The 19,118-nt window shown below is 48.8% G+C and overlaps 1 protein-coding gene across 1 annotated transcript; it reads right to left on the bottom strand.

The window, feature by feature from the left end:
• Positions 1 to 362: 362 nt before the first annotated feature.
• Positions 363 to 9,320, bottom strand: LOC138686206 (uncharacterized). Its single transcript, XM_069788265.1, has 6 exons — positions 8,075 to 9,320; positions 5,526 to 5,913; positions 3,935 to 4,072; positions 2,132 to 2,261; positions 1,139 to 1,298; positions 363 to 671 (listed from the first exon to the last, which is right to left on the bottom strand). The coding sequence occupies exons 1-5, from the start codon at positions 8,288 to 8,290 to the stop codon at positions 1,160 to 1,162; spliced, it is 1,011 nt and encodes a 336-aa protein (XP_069644366.1). The 5' UTR covers positions 8,291 to 9,320; the 3' UTR covers positions 363 to 671; positions 1,139 to 1,159.
• Between the last annotated feature and the right edge of the window lie 9,798 nt (positions 9,321 to 19,118).

Below are 19,118 nucleotides of genomic sequence, written 5' to 3'. Positions count from 1 at the left end.
TACAGCCACAGGGCTCAGCAGAAAGGCTGTGATGGGCACGATCCTGCCCGAGGACATCAGCCCTCCCCAGCTCTTGGATCGGCGGCTCTTCATTGCCATCTTCAGGCTGAGAGCAGCCTTGCTCCTTCCAGAAATCCTCGAAATCTCCCAAACGCACTCCGTGAACTCAATTCTGGTTTCCCCAGCATTATTTGAAATTGGTGGCCAAACCCTGGAAAAACGTGTTAAACACAAAGGAGGGGAAGGAGCCCTGCGAGGCTGGTACTCAGCTGCCCTGGGTAATGCAGGTTTTTCCCTGCCTGCGAGCGCACAAGGCTTTAGAGAGTAAATTAAGACAAGCAATGCGGTTTAACACACGCTAATTCTTGCTGCAAGACAAAGTTTATTGGTAAGTTTTCTTTAAAGTACATAAATTGAAACTACCTAAGTGATATTAACTCTATAGTCTGCACTATCTCAAAAAAGCCTTTTTCTGACAATGATAAAAGCCCCAAAGGTTCTTGGGAGATTGTAACAATAACACGTGTTTAAAAAGGTCTCTACCAAACATTTCACATTGGATTTGGAAGAAAGGAGGTTTCCAGGCTTTCAGGGTCTCTGATGGACAGTATCACACAGACAGCTTGGAGGCCCAAGGAGCTGTAATCACAGAACAGCATAGGTAATGCATCCTAAAATAAATCAGAAAATCATGGAATAATGTAGGTGTCCTGGGCCAGCTTAGATGAGGTTGCTCAGATCTTGTCTCGTCACCTTGTGAACATCTCCCTGTGATTCCCCCACCTCTCTGGTCTCCAGACCATGTTTGATCATCCTCGTGGTGAAAAATATTCTCTTAATAAGATCTGGTTGGAAAATCACTTTCTAGGAGCCCAGAAAATCATAGAATCATAGAATGGTTTGGGTTGGAAGGGACCTTTGAAGATCATCTAGTCCAACCCTCCCACAACAAGCAGGGACAAATGCTGCTACTCAGAAGAATATTCCAGCAGTAAAGCTCTTACCATTTTATCTCGGGTCTCGTGATGGATTGTACCACGTCTCACGACTCTTTATACTCTTTCCCACTGCCTCAACCCCTGAAATCCCATCATTACTCCCAGCTCTCAGTGCAAAAATGGGTAACCCTAGTACTTACCACGGCCACCTGTAGCACCGCTCACTGGGCTGTGTCCATTGCAATCCTTTTCCGACGGGACAGCCCAGAGTACAGCCCCCCAGCACGGATTTGAGATGACCAGTTCATCCTCTGCAAGGAAAGGCTGTAGCTGTCCTTGTACTCAGATACCCAGCGGTTCCTGCAGAGAACATGGAGAAGGGGATAAGAAGAGGATCTCCATCCTCTGCTTTGTGCACCAGGACAGGAGACCTGCCTCCCTTTCCACAGCGGTTAACCACCCAGCCGGGAAACTACGTAGAGCAAAAGAAAGCACGTGCCGATGGCGTGGGGGGAGAGGGGGAACAGGCTGTCTCCATCAGGAGCGGTGCAGATGCTGCAACACACATGGCTGTCATTGGGACCAATCTCCCACCTAGATCAACCGTTACACAGGCTCGGTCTCCAGCCCACACATAACTCCAGGATCGTAGATCAAAATCGAGACTTCAACGCAGAGCTGAAATAGATGTGTGTGTTAGGGGGAGGTGGGGGGGATGAGGCAGCAGGGAGGAATTGCCTTTCCAGTGAGAAATGGGAGCTCAGGAGCAGTTTATGCCTGTTTGTTCATAGTGTGCAGATGAGTCACGTTGCAAACAGCTCCTGCCCTGTCTGATTTGAGAGAGTCCTTTTCCAGGGAAAGCCCAGGTGTGGAAATGTTGAGACTTGCCTCCCACCTCCAGCCCCACAGGGACCTTGGCATCTTCCTTCCACGGGACGAGGCTGTCCCAGGAGAAGTCTCCTGGCTCCTATCAGCCCCACTGCAAAACTTTTCAGGAAAAGGCTGAGCAGGCTTTGAGAAAGGATTTGGCCCTGAGGGAATTCACTTGAGCTCATTGCATAACACAGACATGGAGAAATATGCTTGAGAAACACCTTCCAATCCCAACCAGCTCCAAAACCTCCCTGCCCTACTCTTATGCCATCCCCACCCCCACCAGCCACCCTCTCCCCCCCAGCCCACCTCTCCCTTACTGGTTTAAGTGCTCATCTTCAGGGAAAATGTGAGAAAGGCTCTTATTTGCTCCACAGTATCCACCATAGGCTCCTGGCCAGCGCTGGAAATCTGTTTTGTAGGTACTTCTCCAGTCAAAGTCAAAGCACTCTGGTGAAAGAGAGTCCAAATAATTGAAAGACTTTTTTGGGTCTCTATCTTCTGTATCCCACAGTCTAAGTGTTCCCGCTTCTCCTGAGCTCCATTGGCTGTTTATGCTTTCGGCGCTCCTGTTGGAGCTACCACGACCAAAGGGTTAGCCAAGGGAAAATGCAAGAAGCGCTTCCCTGGTGTAGATAAGGTCTTTTAGACAAGATTATTCAGCCCTTATTTTCTATAGCCTTTTATGTATGATGGAAATCACGCAAGGCAGATCTGGAAATGATATCTTGTGTTCCTCCCTTATGGACATTGACTTGTCAGCTGGTATATATTTTCCCCTACTGTCTAGGTTTTCTCTTTCATCGTGCCAGCGCAATGCATCTCTGCTTTATTTAATCAGGGACTAAACCAGGCAAGAGATCCAGGGTCCGCTTAACCCCCAGGTGAGGATCACCACATCTGTTGTGCTATGTTCCCCAAAAATCCCCATTTGAAGGGGTGCCATCTCCTATCCTGGTCTCCAGAGATGCCCCATCTGTATGTTAACAGCCTGTGTGTGTGTGTGTCCTTCTGATTGAGCAGATCTGCCTGAGGACAAACGTGCTGCCACCTCTCTCAACAGAGCAGGGAGGACACGCAAAGAAGAGCTGCCAATTGTAGACAATTTCAGATTTTCTATCTATTTAAAAAATGACATGTTCCTGTAATAAGTCATTAGTAAAGTCTTTTTGTTGTTTTCAGCGAGGCTGAGGTTACAGGTATTTCACACATGCATGACCATGTCAAGCTGTTAATGCAACTTGAGCAGTTGCAGCAGCAGTTCCCGTGCTGTGACATTATTTCCAGGGAGGTCACATCGAGCAGGGCTGCGCTGCATGAGGTGGCCCATATGGAAACGGGGATAAAGCCCACGTTATTTACAGTGCTCCAACCTCTTCTGGAAGATAATTGTTTTTCTCTGCCTTGCTTCTCCCCACTGATGGGCAGATCGTTACAGGGACTCTGTGGACCTTTCCTGTGTCATTCACCTTCCCTTTACCTTCCTCAGTCTCTTCCTGCGTGTCGTGGTTTAACCCCAGCCAGCAACTAAGCACCACACAGCTGCTCGCTTACTTCCCCCGCAGTGAGATGGGGGAGAGAATCAGGAAAAAAAAACCCCACCCAACTCATGGGTTGAGATAAAGACAGTTGAATAGGACAGAGAAGGAAGGGAAAATAAATACTAATAATACTAACAGAATATACAAAACAAGTGATGCCCAATACAATTGCTCCCCACCCAATGATGGATGCCCAGCCAACCCCCGAGCTGTGGTGCCTCCAGCCAACCCCCCCCAGTTTATATACTGGGCATGATGTAATATGGTTTGGGTCAGCTGTCCTGGCTGTGTCCCTTCCCAGTTTCTTGTGCACTCCCAGCCTCTGCTGGCAGGGCAGTATGAGAAGCTGAAAAGTCCTTGACTTAGTATAAAAACTGCTTAGCAACAACTAAAACATCAGTGTGTTATCAACATTATTCTCACCCTAAATCCAGAACACAGCACTATACCAGCTACTAAGAAGACAATTAACTTTATTCCCACCAAAACTGGGACACTGTGTTAAATTAAAAAAAAACAAAGCCAGGCTCAAGGCCACAAGTCACCCGCATGGGGCAGCTGCCACAACCTCCATCCACTGACCTTCCTCAAAAACAGTTGAGCCCAGGATCATGTTCCTGTTTTGCTGAGCATCATGCTGCCTTGCCTGGTACATCTCCTGGGTGAATTGTTGGTAGGTGACCCAGCCTGGGGCCAGCTTCTGCCTACGCGGGAACATCCCTGAGAGATGGGAGAAGAGGGTTCATTAGTCAGGAAGAACCATCAATTACCCAGATCTTACCCTGGGGTGGGAGCAAGCAAACAACAACAGCAAGTTGGAGCCTCAGCTGGCATAAATCAGGGGAGACCCATTCACTTCAGCAGAGCTTTGCTGAGGTGCATCAATTTTGCATCGATTTGGTTCGTGAAGCCAGTAGGGGAAGGATTTATGGTGATGCAAAGGAAGGAGCCATGCTGTCTCCATGTTGCCCTGGAGTGCTAAAAGGAGCTGAGACCCTCTGCAGGAGGTTTGTGTATGAAAAGGAAAGACTTTGCAGGAACTACTGCGCTGCTGGGCTACACAGGGGCAGAGCAGGGAGGGAAAAGCTCACAGTAGTTTTGTCATTAACACACGACAGCTTCAGATGGGCTTGGCAAGGAGATGCTTGAAGCCCTCAGATGTTAAGTGGAGTCTAAATGGACTGTTCAAATGGACATCTGTCCAAATGGAGACTTATTCATCTGAGCTGCTTTCCCAGACTCTCCTTCTAATGAATGAAGAGAGAGAAAACCTGCCAGGGCTTACTTCATCTCATTCTCAAGGTGGCATTTAAGCTACAGGAGATGGCTGTGTCTTTTCTCCCTACTGATCATGAAAAGATCCAGACACAGATGTCCCATGCTGGGAGACGTGAGCTCAGGGAACAGAGAGGACACCCCCGCTCATCTCCTCGTGTTTGACCCTGGAGCATTGCTGAGCAATGCTGCCCTCTTCCCTCTCACGCAGGAGCTCAGAGGAAGATCTCCACTGCTTTGGGAAGGTTCAGCACGGCTGGGTGATGTTTGGTGACCACTAATTTTGTTCTCCTGACTTCCATTGGCATTTTAATCCATGCGAGCAAGCTGTTAAATGGCATGGCTGAGGGCTGGCTACCAGCCCCTCTGCATTTGCTGCCAGACAGGTATCCCCAGCAGAAGGGCACTAAGGGCTGCTGGTTTGAACACCCAAGTCCCTTGTGCTCAACCACGGAAACCTTCTGCCTCCCTGCACTTCTGTTCATGACCTGCAACGCGGCGCTAACCGCATCTTCCTCTATCCCAAAGGAGCTGCAAAGATAAAACCCCCAGAGACTTTGCAGTGCCGATGCCTTGCTAGCAGGGGCTCTTCACGCACCGAGCATGGCTCTGCGATGTTCCTAAGACTCCAGCTCACTACGTCTGTGCTTTGAGCTGTCCTGGGAGCTGCATATTCATGGTGACAGGGTGCTGTGCCCATGCTGCTAATCCTCCCCGGGCTTAGTCCAGCACCGATGCTTCACCAGGGTGCTGCCATCCGCACGTGTCCGGCCAGCGTGGACCACGGGCCGGGGGTGGGGGGGCTCAGCTGGCAAAGACCCAGGCAGACAGCCCCTCGGGTAGCTGGATATGGCCAGTCAGCTGTTTGCAAGCGGCTGGCGCCAGCGTGGAGGGTTACCTGCTGTTCCAGTAGTCTGAGCAGCAGCTGGAAGACGCTGGCAATAAGACAGCTCGTTCTCCCGCTCAGCAAGAGCCCGCAGCCTCTCCGATTTCTCTGCCTGGGTTGCTGCCAGTTTGGTGGCAGGGTAGTACTTTGGCAGGTAGTTTTCTGCACCAGGAAGGGCCGAAGTAAAGTGCTTTCTCTGCTGCAAGGCTTTAGGGCTGGAGGCACTGCCTTCTGCCTGCCTCCCTCCTGCATCAGTAGCACGACTGGTGGCTTTCCTGCTTGGTGCTGGGATGACTTGTCTCCTCTCCCAGACAACACCGTTGCTGTAGATCATCGCCCGCTCCTCACGGGGTACAGCAAACTCCTTGGCTTTTAGCTGGGAGTGTGCAATCTGCAGCTTCTGCAGAAAAAGGTCCCATGTGAATGGAGAGACGGCGAGTGGGAAGGACGGTTGCTGAAGCATCATCAAGCAACGCTACCTGCCCACAGCGAAGCCTGGGCTTTGGGAGGGTCAGCAGCCCTGGGGATACAACGGCCACAAAGCAGCTCCGTAACTGTCATTAAAAATGCACAAACCATCGCGCCTTCCTCCTCCTGCCCATCTTATGGCTTGGGACTCTGCTGGGCACCGGGTGGACAGTAGGAGGGAGGGAGGGAGCCCCGGCATAAGCACCAGTTGGATGTGGGAGAGGGAATGGCTTCAGGGTTCATGTCAGGGCAAGGCTAACGGGGCTGCTCAGGGGGCTCTGGTGGCTCCAGCCTCTTCAGCTGCACACTACAGCTCCATCACGAGCCAGTTGCTCCTTTCTAGGGGCTCAGAAAGAGACCCTCCTGCTGTGAGTTCTGCCAGGCTCCTGGGGCTGGCAAGGACCATCGTCACGGGGTTTGTCCTTCATTCTTTTGGATCTCAGGGGCTTTCTGTTTGTCCCTCAACTGCCAAGGTCCTCAGGGCTCTCCCCAAGGTGATTTCTCCTTCACCATGCTGACAGTAGGGCAGGTGGAGGCTGCAGAGCTATGGGAACTACCTGGATCTGGGGGCTTCCCCCACCGAGGATGGCCAGAGCTCCTCATGAGGCATCTCCTGAGGGACAGGAGCCTCCAGGAGCCCACACTGGGGATGGCTCACCAGCCAGTGCCTTCTGCCTTAACCCAAGGAGCTCCCCACCTGCCCCTCGGTAGCAGGCTACCATCTGAAATTTCACAGATAAAAAATCACAGTGGTTTTTTTTAAAAAAACCACTAAATTCTAGCAGGGCTAAGAGGGAAACCTGGGCCTCCCGGATACCCCACCATCACATTAGCCAGTGGGACAGCTTTCCTCTTCAGGCCTTGGTTGTTAATAAAGAGTCAAAGGGAGCTGCAATCCGAGGAAAGCAGACATATCTCAGGTGCTCCCTCCCTTCTGATCTCCCAAACTACATTATGACCTCCACAGGAAATGTGCAGCCTTCCAAAAATTTAAAAAAAAAAGAAAAAAGACAGAAAAGCAGAAAAGAAAAAGAAATTGCGATGCACAGCTTGGAAACTGTGCTCCAGCAGGCAGGGGTTAAACCCTACCCTCCCAGCCAGGATCTCAGCTCCTGGAAGCTGAACAGCCAGCTAAGGCTGGGGCTGCCTGGGAAGGTGCTCAGCAGCCCAGGAGCAGGGAGGAGAGAGGAAAAAAAGAGAGGAGAGGAGAGGAGAGGAGAGGAGAGGAGAGGAGAGGAGAGGAGAGGAGAGGAGAGGAGAGGAGAGAGGAGAGGGCTCCCCAGGCTGCTGCCCAGGCAAGGATGGCAGCGGTGGCTGCAGACAGCCCCTCTGCCCCAGAGGGCACCTTCACACAATGATTTCTCTGTTGTTGTCCCCCCCTTTTCCTCCCCAGCCTGAACTTTTTTTTTTCCCCCCCCCTCTCTCGTGAGTGTGTGAGCCCAAAGCACTTTAGCAACCGAACATGCCCCCCGCCACTTCTCCGCAGTGGCCCAGTGCAAACCGCAGCTGTCCCCACCAGGCTGCCACAAGCAATTAAGCCAGGGCAGGCGGAGCGAGGCAAATCAGATTAAATAGCTCAGGGGGTCGCTCGCACTGCAAGGAGATTAGAAAAAAAACAACCTCAGCTTCCCCGCAGAAGTCTTCTCAGGCCTGTGTCAGGGCAAGGAGCCATCTCCATCCCAAATGCAATCCCCCTCCTCAAGGCGGTACCAGGATGGGTCTAATCCTGACACACTCCACCAGCCCCACGGGGAGCAATAGGAGTCTAAGGCTTCGGCACCAGTTCAGCAAACAGTCGTTAGTGCCCTGACTTAATGAGTGTAATTAGCATCGCCCTCCCTGAACAGCTTTACCGGAGGGTGCAAGGGGGATTTCCCGCATAAGGGATGGGGACACGAGCCAAGGGCCTTTGGGCATGATGTGACCTGCTGGTGGGTCAACAGCGATGGGGACTAAAGCAGACCCTGCCGGTGCAGGCAGCACCCATGCCTGCTGTCCCCTCGGCACCGACCCAGTCCCCGGCTGTCCTGTAGCCATGAGAGGGGACCTGACACCATGGGCTAAAATGCCGAGCGAAGAAAAGCCCATGGTACCTGCATGTCCTCCTTGTTGGGTGGCTTGTACTGCTTGCACCACGGGTAGTCTCTCTTGTACAAACTCCTGTACATGTCTGGCGACACAGGCGGCTGAAATGAGAGGACGCAAGCTGCTAGGACTTGGGGTAACCCTTCAAAAGTGGTGATACAAACCCCAAATGCTCCCTCGGAGATCAGGAGAGGATGAGCTGCTCTTTCTGGCATAATCTCCATCCCCTGGGCCACCTGGGGCCAGTCCAACAGGGGTAACCCCTTGCTCAGCTGAGCTCCAAGCAGGGTGGCCAGGAAGGTCCTACGCTCTTTTGGCAATGGTTTCTGGGGCAATTCTTGTCCCAGGTGGTCCCTTGCAACAAATACCTTTCTCCTGCCTTTCTCAAGTCTCCTCTGACTGCTCAGATGCCCCTGGGCGCAGGACTAATACAAAGCTGCTGAAATACTTTGATCAGCTGCTGAGGTCCGGTGTCACTCAGGTTAAATCAGCGTGTGCTTCCATCTTCTATTTCAGTAATATTTCCCGTGTGCTTATCACATATTTAAAGCTAAGTGCTGGCTAATGTCAGTACTCATTCTGGAAATCGATTGGAGAAATTATGGAGGAAAACTCTGCCAAAGGATATTAAGCCAGTGACACCTGCCTTAACGCTGAAAATCTCTACAGTGTAAACTTCTGGAGATGGGGAGAGGATTTTAGGGAAAAAGCACTACCTGTGTGTCTTCTCCCTCAGCATCCACCATGGGCATTGCTGGTGCCAGGAAATCGGGTGAGATGAGCCTTCAGGCTGACCCAAGAGAGCTGTTTTTATGCTAAAGCGTTAAATGTGCTAACTTGTCAATGCATGGCAGAGGGCTGGGGCAGATGAGCTCTTGTGCAGTAATTGAAGGTGTTACTGCACTCTCCGCTGCTATATGAACACATCCACCACGCAGGGGTGGCTTGGCCAGCCAAGTCATGGGTCTGCGCTCCCACGTCCGTGTGATAAAAAGGAACCGGTAACTGTACCAGCACACAGCACCTTAGGGAGGGCTCCTCGTGCCTTGCCAACAATGTCACCCATTATGGGCAAGAACATATCTTATATTCTCATCCCTTTTTTCTAACATTTTACTCTTTTCCCCCTCTGGGCTTCCCAGACCAGTGGCTGCCTTTGGCCAGGGCCCAGAACCTCGTTGACACCAGCTCCTATTACCTTCCCAGCCTGGCAGACCCTGCAAACCCATTACCGAAAAACCAGTGAGGATGAGAGGCCCATGTGTACCTCACCTTCGAGTGCACCATTTTCCTCCTTGTGTCCACCTTGTTGAACCACGAACCTGGATCAGAAAAGTCACTCCGTTAACAACCAGCGGACCAGATCCTCTCCTCCACACCACCCCAAGGGATAAGGGATCTAGAGACCTGGAGTTGGATACTGGCAGGAGGAAGGGGATTCAGCTGGGGCTGTAAGACCCCTGTGCACCCCAAATTGGCAGTTAGAGTATGATTGCCTTCATCCAACTTCAGCAATGAAAAATATACTCATCCAGCAGGCAACCAGCACGTATGGAGCTGGACACCTCAAGGGACGCAGCCTCGTGGGACCCAGCAGGGAAGAGACGGCGGCACCCCACCACCAGCAGCCCCAGAGCCAACCAGTGGGTGAACACGGGTGTCCTCTCCGGGGACAGGGTACATGTGCGTTGGGATCCACCAGCGCTCTGGCCACAGTGTTGCCAGGGTCAAGGGAAAACACCAGCCCTTTGTGAGGCACCCGCACTCCGGAACCCTGGAGGCCTTGGTGGGAGGGGGGTGGCCCAGAAGGTGTGGGGTGAGGGCTTCTTGGAGGAGAAGCCACCCCACAGTCATAGCTGGGGAGCTGCTACCCACTCCTTCAGCTGTAGCCAGCCATGCTGGGGACGCGTGGCCAGGAGAGGGACAAAGCCTGCCCTTCATAAGCTCTTGAAGCATCCCCCAGCTCCTGCTAAAGATAAAGATGGGAGCAAAAGATGGGGAAACCGGGAAGGAAAGGACCTACTTTGTGGGTGCGTTGAGGGGAAGGAAACAGCGTCCTTACCTCACTGCATGGAAGGGTGGGAGACGTTGCAGAAGCAAGGCAGGCAGGAATTTCTGCTCGGTCTTGGAGGGCAGAGGAGCACACCTGAACTGTCCCATCCACATGCTGCTGTTCTCTTCCTCTGATGACCTGCAACCTAAGACAGCACGGAATACTCAGATTTAGTCTTCTGTCCCATGAACGGACAGGAACACCAGACCAGATTCACAAAGCAGTGTTTACTCTTTAAAAAATGTCAAGCGTTAACCAGGTTTGGATGCACCTCATCCAAGACTAATCTCACCTAATTTTAGATGTCCACAAAGAGGATGTCTCCCTCTGAGCTGATCCTTCCTGGCTTCCCGGCTCATTTAGCCCAATTCATGTGACCAATATAGATATGTACTTGGGGATGAAATAAACTGCTTTCTCAGAAAGCCTGGGTTTGGTGAGCCGAATCTCATCCAAGAGTCCAATTTCTGTAGCTACACATAAACCTGGCTGTTGGTTCAGAAACAAGATTCTCTGGCACTACAGTAATGCAAATAAATAGCAGTAAATGCTGGTAATGAAGCAGGAGTCAGAAAGATGACATCTCAGCTCCAGGATCCTCCACAGAGGAGAACCAGTCACGGACTTGTGTTCACAGGCACTGTTGGAATGAGCAAATTTCTAGAGTTATTTCTCTTTGCCCACTGTTAGACACCAGTGTATAACTGGAGCCCAAGGATGCTAATGCTCTGGCAAGGGTTGTGTGCTGCTAACAGCTCAGCACTGGAATCAGTCAGAAGGAGAAGCCCTTCGTCCTCACTGTATTTTATGCAAATTAATATTAGAATAAATGATGCAACAAGGAAAGAAATTATTTCCAGAAATGTGAAACTCTCGTGTTCTCCTGTGCTTATATTAAAGGGATTACACTCCATTTCCTTCTTAATACAGCTAATGCTCTATGGGAAGCCCTCAGGCCAGGGATTAAAGCACTTACTCAATTAATTAGGAACAAACTTCTGCCTTAAAGTCAAACACACAAATATCAGTAAGCTTTGAGAGTGTCTTCCTTCCAGGGCAGGGAAAATGGATCCTATTTCTGATGGAAATGAAACCAAGTCTGCACTCTAGAATCATCAGGAATAATATAAATTCAGAAGATTTACTTTTAAAATATCATGATTCTGTAAAGTAACACTGTAAAGGAGGGACAGTCCCATCATACTGAACTCAGCATCTGAACCCCCATCAGTTACAGGGGGAGCAGAATCAGGTTATACAAGACTAAGATAAATGAGATGCAATTTTAGGATGTAACATTGGTAACTAGCTCCAAGCTGCAGGCACCAGCAGTGTTTGGATATATTTGAAGTTAGGGGTGAAATCCTGGCCCTGCTAAACTCAAAAACCAAAATGCTTATTCAGTAGGATCCGAATTTCACCTAAGGTGTCTGATTCATTGCTGAGATAGAAGACAATTTCCAAAACCTGGCTCCAAATCCTAATCTTCCTTGATGATGGCTTGATCCTTCCGTCTTCTCGGAGGCGCAGCTCACATGAAATTAAAAGGCATTTTGCCAGGATAGTTCATGCAGGAGCAGCCCACTATTGCTGTTCAGCTTCCCATTTTTCTTCCCAAATACCAAATGATGGGGCTGATGATTGCCAACATAATCCCAATTAGAAGTGGGTAGGAACCAAACTCCCAGCTCTCATCTTCCTCTACCTCCAAGAGAGCTTATCTGCCTCCTCATTGCCAATTCAGATATGGAGAACACATAAACCAGCCACATGCCTCTTTTTTTAAAGTGTTTTTATACATACGGACTGTTTTTAAACTTCCTTCATAGATGCCTGTGGGCTGCAGTGCCATTCTCTCTCCTGCGATACCAACTCCCTGCAACGGTCCCAGATTTCTCTTGAGCCCCCTGATACATGGAAACTCAGCAGAATGATGTTCCTGCATGTCAGATCACTCCCCTGGCATCTCCGCACACAGCACGGGCTGCACAGGAGAAGCACCAGGAGGGAGACATCCAACTGGAGTCAGTGGAAATATTGTGTTGGCTTCACATAAGCTGGAATTGCCCCTTCCTTACAGCATTAACCGCTGCATAATCATTCAAACTCTGCTGGGCTATACAAAGCAGCACCGCGCACTTCAGTGTTACCTGTGAATCTCAGCCATGGGGTTGCTTTGTCAGCATTTTTTTTGACCAGGCAGCTTTTCCTGTGCCTTTTCATCCCCACCTTCCCGCAACTAAATACTTTCTATATGTTTTTCTAAAGTTTCCCTGCTCTAGGAGCAGTTTATTGAAGAGAGCTCACTCCACGGCTGCTGTCTGTGCAGCTTTCTGCGCAACTCTAAAACAGAAGTTAATACTGAAGACCAACACTGTGCTATAAACACCTGCAGGAGAAAATTGCTTTTAAATAACTGGTTTATTTTCACAATACTCCAGGGAGGCGATAGCTGAGATTCTGGGGGTCAGGAGCCTAAATCACCTACCTGAATGGAAGTGCCTCTCTTTGTCAAGGCAATGATCACCCCAGACATCCAGGGCAGTTTTCAGACGGTGCTGGTGCTTTTGACCTCTCCACATCATGCTATGTGCATGGATACAAGGAAATTACAAGCAGCCAGCTGGGACCAGATTGTAAAAAGCAGACAATTATGTGTTTTAGTAGCACCTTGGGAGAATTCTTCAATGGGCCCAAATGCATGATAGCTGAGTTCAGGTCCTTTAAAATCAGATGGGAAGAGTTTAAATTAAAATCGAGGACCTTAATTATAATGTAGAACAATGAGATTTGTGCACCTGATCTGTGCAGCTCCTTCCTGACATCCTGCTGGACATTTCCCTGTGCTTAGAGGTACCTATATACCTCTGGACAGTCAATATCATAGCCTCAGTGAGACTGCAGTAGCATATAGGACATGACACGGAGGTGAATTTCACATCAACTTGGCCCTAATTTCCCACATTTACTGTCTTTTTCTACTTGTGAAATGTGCTATCTAAGCCTGTATTGCTCTTGTGCAAGGCGCTGCACTGGGTACCGGCAGGGTTCAGGTGAACCATCTCAGCTATTAACAATTCAATGCAAGAAAACATGGCCAAGGAGGACATACCTCCCTGTCAACCCAGCTCTTGACAAGTGCTCTTTGGGCTAGGAATAAGATTCATTGCCCCTGTGAGGATGTTGAAAGAGGGAAGTGATCGGTAAGCAGGACCCCCATCGCATGAAAGAGGCAGGGTGTAATCTGTGAATCTCCATTTAGGTTATCATCACGAGGAGACAAAGCGCAAAGGGGAGACTCTTCTTCGAGGGAGGAGTGTTGACAGCCTGTTCTGTCAGCATGAGGTCAGTCATCCATTTGGGTCTAAAAACACGAACTTTCGTGGCAGTGTGGCAATCCAGCATGGGAAGGTTTCCCATGGAGTTATTTATTTCATGCTTCTCTCCAGTTTTCCTGATAAATTGGTGGGGGGCATTTATGGCATCATGCGATCAGAAATAAGCAGCGTCCTTCAGCCTAAATCTGAGGCACCTGTAGTTCTCTTCCAGCCATGTAAATCACTTACAGGACCGAGCCGTCAAAGTCAAACTCCTTGTTACACAGACACTCCTCTCCGCAGAAGACAAGGGCAGCTGATGAACTCAGTGGTGGTGTCCCAAATCTTTGGGCAGTTCTGCTGTAACCTGCTGAAACAATCAGCTGTTTGCTCACGGTTCCCCCCAAAAAAGCATCCATCAGCAAAGGATGGCTGAAATCTCATCACTGTCTATGCATGTGCCCTGTGATACAAATCAATGCATATTTATGCACCTGTGTAAGGCAAATACATATATGTATTGTTGGAGAACCTAAATCTGCTCACTAATGCCGTTGTTTAAATAGCCCTTTAACCACATCACTTTTCTCCTCATTAGGTTAAGTCACTAGAGGTGAAAAAGTCCTTCCAAAACGGTTTTCACTCACTCACTCAGTCCAAAGTAAACATGCCTCCGGGACCATTATGTGTATCAGATATCCGAGGCTTTGTTAAGAGCTTGCCTGTTAGGTAAATTCTGCTTCTCTTTCTCCTTAGAAGGAGAAGGCTAAAATTAGAGATAGGCTCACACGAGTATGGCAGAACAGCACCTTGCTGTTTGGACAAATAAGAATAACAGATGAAATCCAGAGCAGTGCATGCAAGTGACCCAAGTCTCGGGGAGGCTTTTGATCTAACATAACCCTGGTTACAATATGACATTGGTTTGACTTATGCCTGTCACTTGCTGTCACATCCATCACAGATCTCACGGTGGCCAAGAGCCTGACATTTTCACCAGCAGCCAGTGGAGCCACCGTGTAGAGCTGAGAGCCCAGAACAACAAGCACGAGCCTTTGCTAGCCGTAAATATAGGGGAAATGTGCATCTATAGCGTATCATGGAAAATTCCTCGAGCCATATGCCCACATGTCTGGAGGCACGCATGGGTTTCAGCCGGCTGGACTTCCCTTAAGTCTCACCTTGCAATACAATCACATCTACTTCTTAAAGGCAAGTTTGGCAGGATAACAACCACTCCAGATCAGCTCGTCTACACCTCATCCACAACTAACTACAGTGAAGAGGAGCCTTTCCATTGACTGCACTGAGGTTTGGACTGGATATGCAACTGGGAGATTTTCCCACTGCAGCCATTAGCTGTTCAGCTGATCTAAACTTGTCGGGGAGAATAAAGCAACCACCTGCTTCCAGTGACAGGAAAAGTAAAGTGAGATCAAACGCTAGCAGGAGGAGAGAATTTAAGCAATGCGAGAGGTGGTTGCATGTCATTTCAGAAGTCACCTTTTGTCTTTGATCTGTGCTTAGGAAGTGGGCACCTCCTGGATCAGATGGTCATTAGAGAAGTGTGCCACCGAAGTCATCCCACCTTGAAGTCTCAAGTGTTTGCTTTCCCCAGGGATCCTCCTCCTACTTCCGCCACCATGTAAATCATCTGCCCTGAGATTTCCTTTAGAAAAGCCAATTAATACAGGTTAGGGAGCAGGGACCAGGACTTGTGTCCTCCTCTAATGCCAGGATCATTCACTGCGATGAAGCTGAGACTGCTCTTTTATAACTGTATTATACACGCACAGGTAGGTCCTCTAAAGATCAGGAGAGTTATTATAAAAGCTGTTATGCAAACAAAAAAGCCCTGGCCCTGAAGAGCTTACAGTCTAAACACACAAGACAGATAAAGGACTTTGACTTGAAGGATTTTAAAGACAAAGCACTCTGAGATAAAGCAAGCTACAGATCACACGGAAAATCTGTGGCAAAACTGTGGATAAATCCCACTTTGCTGAATCCTCACTTCTGCTCTTAACAGCTCCTTGGAGCGCTGCCTGGTTTTTGCTAACAAAGCATTTGTTTTAGCAGCACACTTTGAGGAAATAAAATACTGTGCAGTTTTAATGTGGCAAGCGCATGCAGCTACCTTCTAAAAGCAGAGATTTACAGCAGGCATGTATGCAGATATTTGCCAACCCTGGGCATGCAATAAAATAAACTCTTTGCATTTAGCTTGTTGATATCTTCGATGAGTGTTAACAAGAGGCAAAATCACGGGGAAGTAAGAGCCTGGTCTCAGGTTACCCCATAAATTGGTTAAGGCTGCAGAGAGGATTACAGTCCCAGAGCCATCCTAAGTACTGAGATGTCATTACAGCAAAATCAAAGGTAACCATGGGGCTTGGCAGGTAACTGTCAACAGCTACGGGAAAGAGCCAGCCGGGGAAGGAGCTCCGCGTCAGGATGAAATTCAGTCACCTTTATTTTCATTTCAGGTGAGGGGTCAAGCAGAAAAGCTATCCCCAGCGGCCTTTATTTACAGTTTTCAAGGGAGCGGCTGATGAAGCATTTAGAGGAAGAAGGATGAACCTGCTCGTCCCTCACTCAGGGAGACAAGCCTGATGACAGACAGAGGATGCTGTAATGGCACGAGAGCTGGGAAGACGCCTTTTATGAATGAAACAGCAGCGGTCTTAATGAAGTCGTTAACAAAACTCCCAGTGACTTGAACGGGGCCAGGACTTCACCTGTAATATTTGCAGCGAGACCAAGGAAAAGATCTTCCCATCAGGACACTGGCTTTCTGCAGCGTAGGAGCTCACTCCCAGCAGTGATAACAACAGCAATGCCCCATAAGCAGATTTCAAGGCATTTCTTCAACCTGAGTTTCCTTTTACATTTCTTCTCTTCATCCTCCTAGGCAACCAACCTGAATTTCTAGAAAACCACAACATGTTCATCTTTTGTTCCTAGTCACATTGACAACTTGCTATAAAAACCTTGCGAGGTTTTCGTGTTTCTCTGGATCTCCTGTTGATGAATGAAGAGGGAAACTATAAATGATTCTGTGTTGTCAAGTCAGAGTAGCTACATCCATGCTGGAAAAAATACCATGGACTGTTCTTTGGCCCCGAGCTCACATCCACACAGCCCAGCCAGCACTCCCCGTAGCAGACTGGCCCCATGGAAACTGCCTGCTGAGAAGTTTATAGCCTCTGAGCCATGCCTGGGCATGGGAGGGTACTGTTAACCCCAAAACATGCCTGGCCCATGCTAATAATTTAAAAACACGGACTACGGCAGGTCACCGGCTGGGCCCACAACCTGGTCCTGTTTAATGCAGCCGTGGAAATACAGCCAGTTTGCAGGTACCGGGCATCCAGTATTTTTCTGTGTTGCTATCAAGTAAATGGTAGATGACTTGCAAGGGAGATTTAAGACCTCACAGCTTCAAGCTGACCAGCACGGGGAAGCAGGGGGTGATGGCACCCGCACGGACACCGCAAGGCGCAGCTCCGGCTACTCCACGGACCGTGGGCTGCAGCAATGCAAGGAGCTGAGTGCCTCCTGCTGTGCCCAGAAATTCCCACCCAGGGCAAGAAACAGAACCCAAAAGGCGAAATTTCTCCTTTTCCACTCAGACATGGGAAACATTCCTTCACCCTCCCTTCTCTTTAAAGACCTAAAGCCTACCGGCAGCCAGTTTTGCAAGGGTTAACCAGCATGAAATGAATGTGGAGAGACAGTCCGGGACCGTAATCACTTATTATTTTCAGGTAATATGCTTTATCTCTGACTAATCTCCTCATCTGGAGAAACACTCACTGCAGACAAGAGTCACCGAGGTTATGTCTGATGATGGGGCTCTACGGACTACTGGCTGCGCGGGACCGAGGAAAGGCCAAGGAGAGGACTTCAATTATGGCCTGAACTATGCTCTGGTAGCTGAAAGGCCATTGTTTAATCTACTAGAAATCATCTATTTTAGCAGATAAAGGGATTACTTGGGTTTTCTTTTTCCCAAGAACAGCGTGTTATTCCAACTACTAATAGAACATTCAGTATTTAATTAAAGAAAAAGCACAGGGAGAAGCAACGCAGGCATCAACATCACTTCTGGGGAAATTCAAATTGATTGTCACCCTTTGATGCTGCTCAATCACCTCTATCTCACTCACGCTTCCTACAACCCAGATTAAATCATCTGTTTCTCTCCAACCTGCACATTTTATTTTATTTATTTATTTTTTTTAGGATCCCATCCAAAACTTCGGGACTACACAATGTGAATGCACCGCTCTGCAGAAACCTCTTGACTTGTAAAAAGCCAGATTACCCGTCAAGAGGAGAGTGTGGAAATTTGAGTTGGATGTTGCCTCTTCTTTTGCACACTTGGTGCTGGTTGCTGTCTGGCAGGGGTCTGCCTGCCTGGCCCATTAGACTGATCTGGTGTCATAGGTCCAGTGTTTGGAAACTCAAAGTGGCTTCGTTGCTCAAGGATGAACTTGAAGCTGCTGCATGCATAAATCTTCTGTTTGTCGCTTTTCCCTCTCAGTTCCCTTGTTCTTTGTTATCTCCATTTTCAGAGAGGTTTGCCCTTTATTTTTTTGTCCCACAGACTAATGACCATAAAGGACAGTTACAAGTCATTCTCAAGTGCTTCATTGTGTTCAGCAAATACAGACTCATTTTCTTATGTCATCCACCCCTTCGATCCACAGACTGCAAACCCAAAGGGTCTATGAAGGAAGATTAAGAAGTAGCAGCTTACAGAAGTAAGTGTAAATTCGGTACATAGGGGTCCACACCTCTGTTGAGAGAACTGTAAAACAAAAAAAGAAAAATCAAAATGAAAACCAATAATCTTGTTTCTCCTACAATCAGGATCTTAATCCTCTTCCCTTTACCAGAAAAAAAGAACAGGGTACCTTGAAAGTGATTATCCAGCCAGCCAGCAGCCAGTTTCCTCACACAGATGACGGTCCCTTTTGTATATCGTACTGCTGACTGACTCATTTCTGACATGGTCTCACAATCTCCAACATTTCATTGCAAAGACCATCTGGCTTTTTTTGTTTTGCCTTCCTGACCATCCATTTCTTTGCACATAGAGCAAGGACAGGGACCTACCGAGTAGCCTGATTTTTACTTCCATGATTTGCCTGTGTCTTTTCATGACCATTTCAGATGATCTATGCCCACGTGCGCCAGCTACATCCTCCTTCAGATCTCTGTAGAGGGATCTGTTGCTGTCCTGCATGGTGAAATTTCTCAGATAAATGGGGCTGTCCATCTTGTCCACCCGGCTGCAGCCTGCCTGTGTAGTTCTCATCCTTTCTCCCTTTCCTCCTGGTCTTTGTCTGGTTCACACCAATGTTTGATCTGCGTCATTCATCGTGGGACAGAGCAACCTGACTTGGCGCATCTGATGAACTGGCACCACCACTGAAGATGTGATCATCCTCAAGCTTTTGATCTCCTTGTCTGACTTTGCCCAAAGTCTTTGGTGACTTTAACTCCATCCTTCACTTTCTACAGGTAGCTCCAGAAGTTACTGCGAATTATCAAGTCACCCTGTGTGCTACCAGTCATTGTGCTGAACCAGTTGTTCAGCTTGCTCTTGACCAGGACTGCTGACCTCACCTCTTCATAATGTTTTTCAGCAGCTTCTTACACATATCATATAGCCCT

The sequence above is a fragment of the Haliaeetus albicilla genome, chromosome 1 (genome assembly GCF_947461875.1).
Source record: "Haliaeetus albicilla chromosome 1, bHalAlb1.1, whole genome shotgun sequence".
Classification (NCBI taxonomy): Eukaryota; Metazoa; Chordata; class Aves; order Accipitriformes; family Accipitridae; genus Haliaeetus; species Haliaeetus albicilla.
Note: the sequence above shows the minus strand (reverse complement) of the source record. Positions and strands in the feature narration are given on the sequence as shown.

Excerpts from the sequence above, each read along its gene's own strand:
- LOC138686206 (XM_069788265.1), bottom strand. The coding sequence starts at position 8,290 with ATGGAGATTATGCCAGAAAGAGCAGCTCATCCTCTCCTGATCTCCGAG. Across the intron at positions 5,914-8,074 it reads CCAACAAGGAGGACATGCAG|AAGCTGCAGATTGCACACTC; the intron begins GTACCATGGGCT and ends CTTTTTCTGCAG. Across the intron at positions 2,262-3,934 it reads CTCAACTGTTTTTGAGGAAG|AGTGCTTTGACTTTGACTGG; the intron begins GTCAGTGGATGG and ends CTCTTTCACCAG.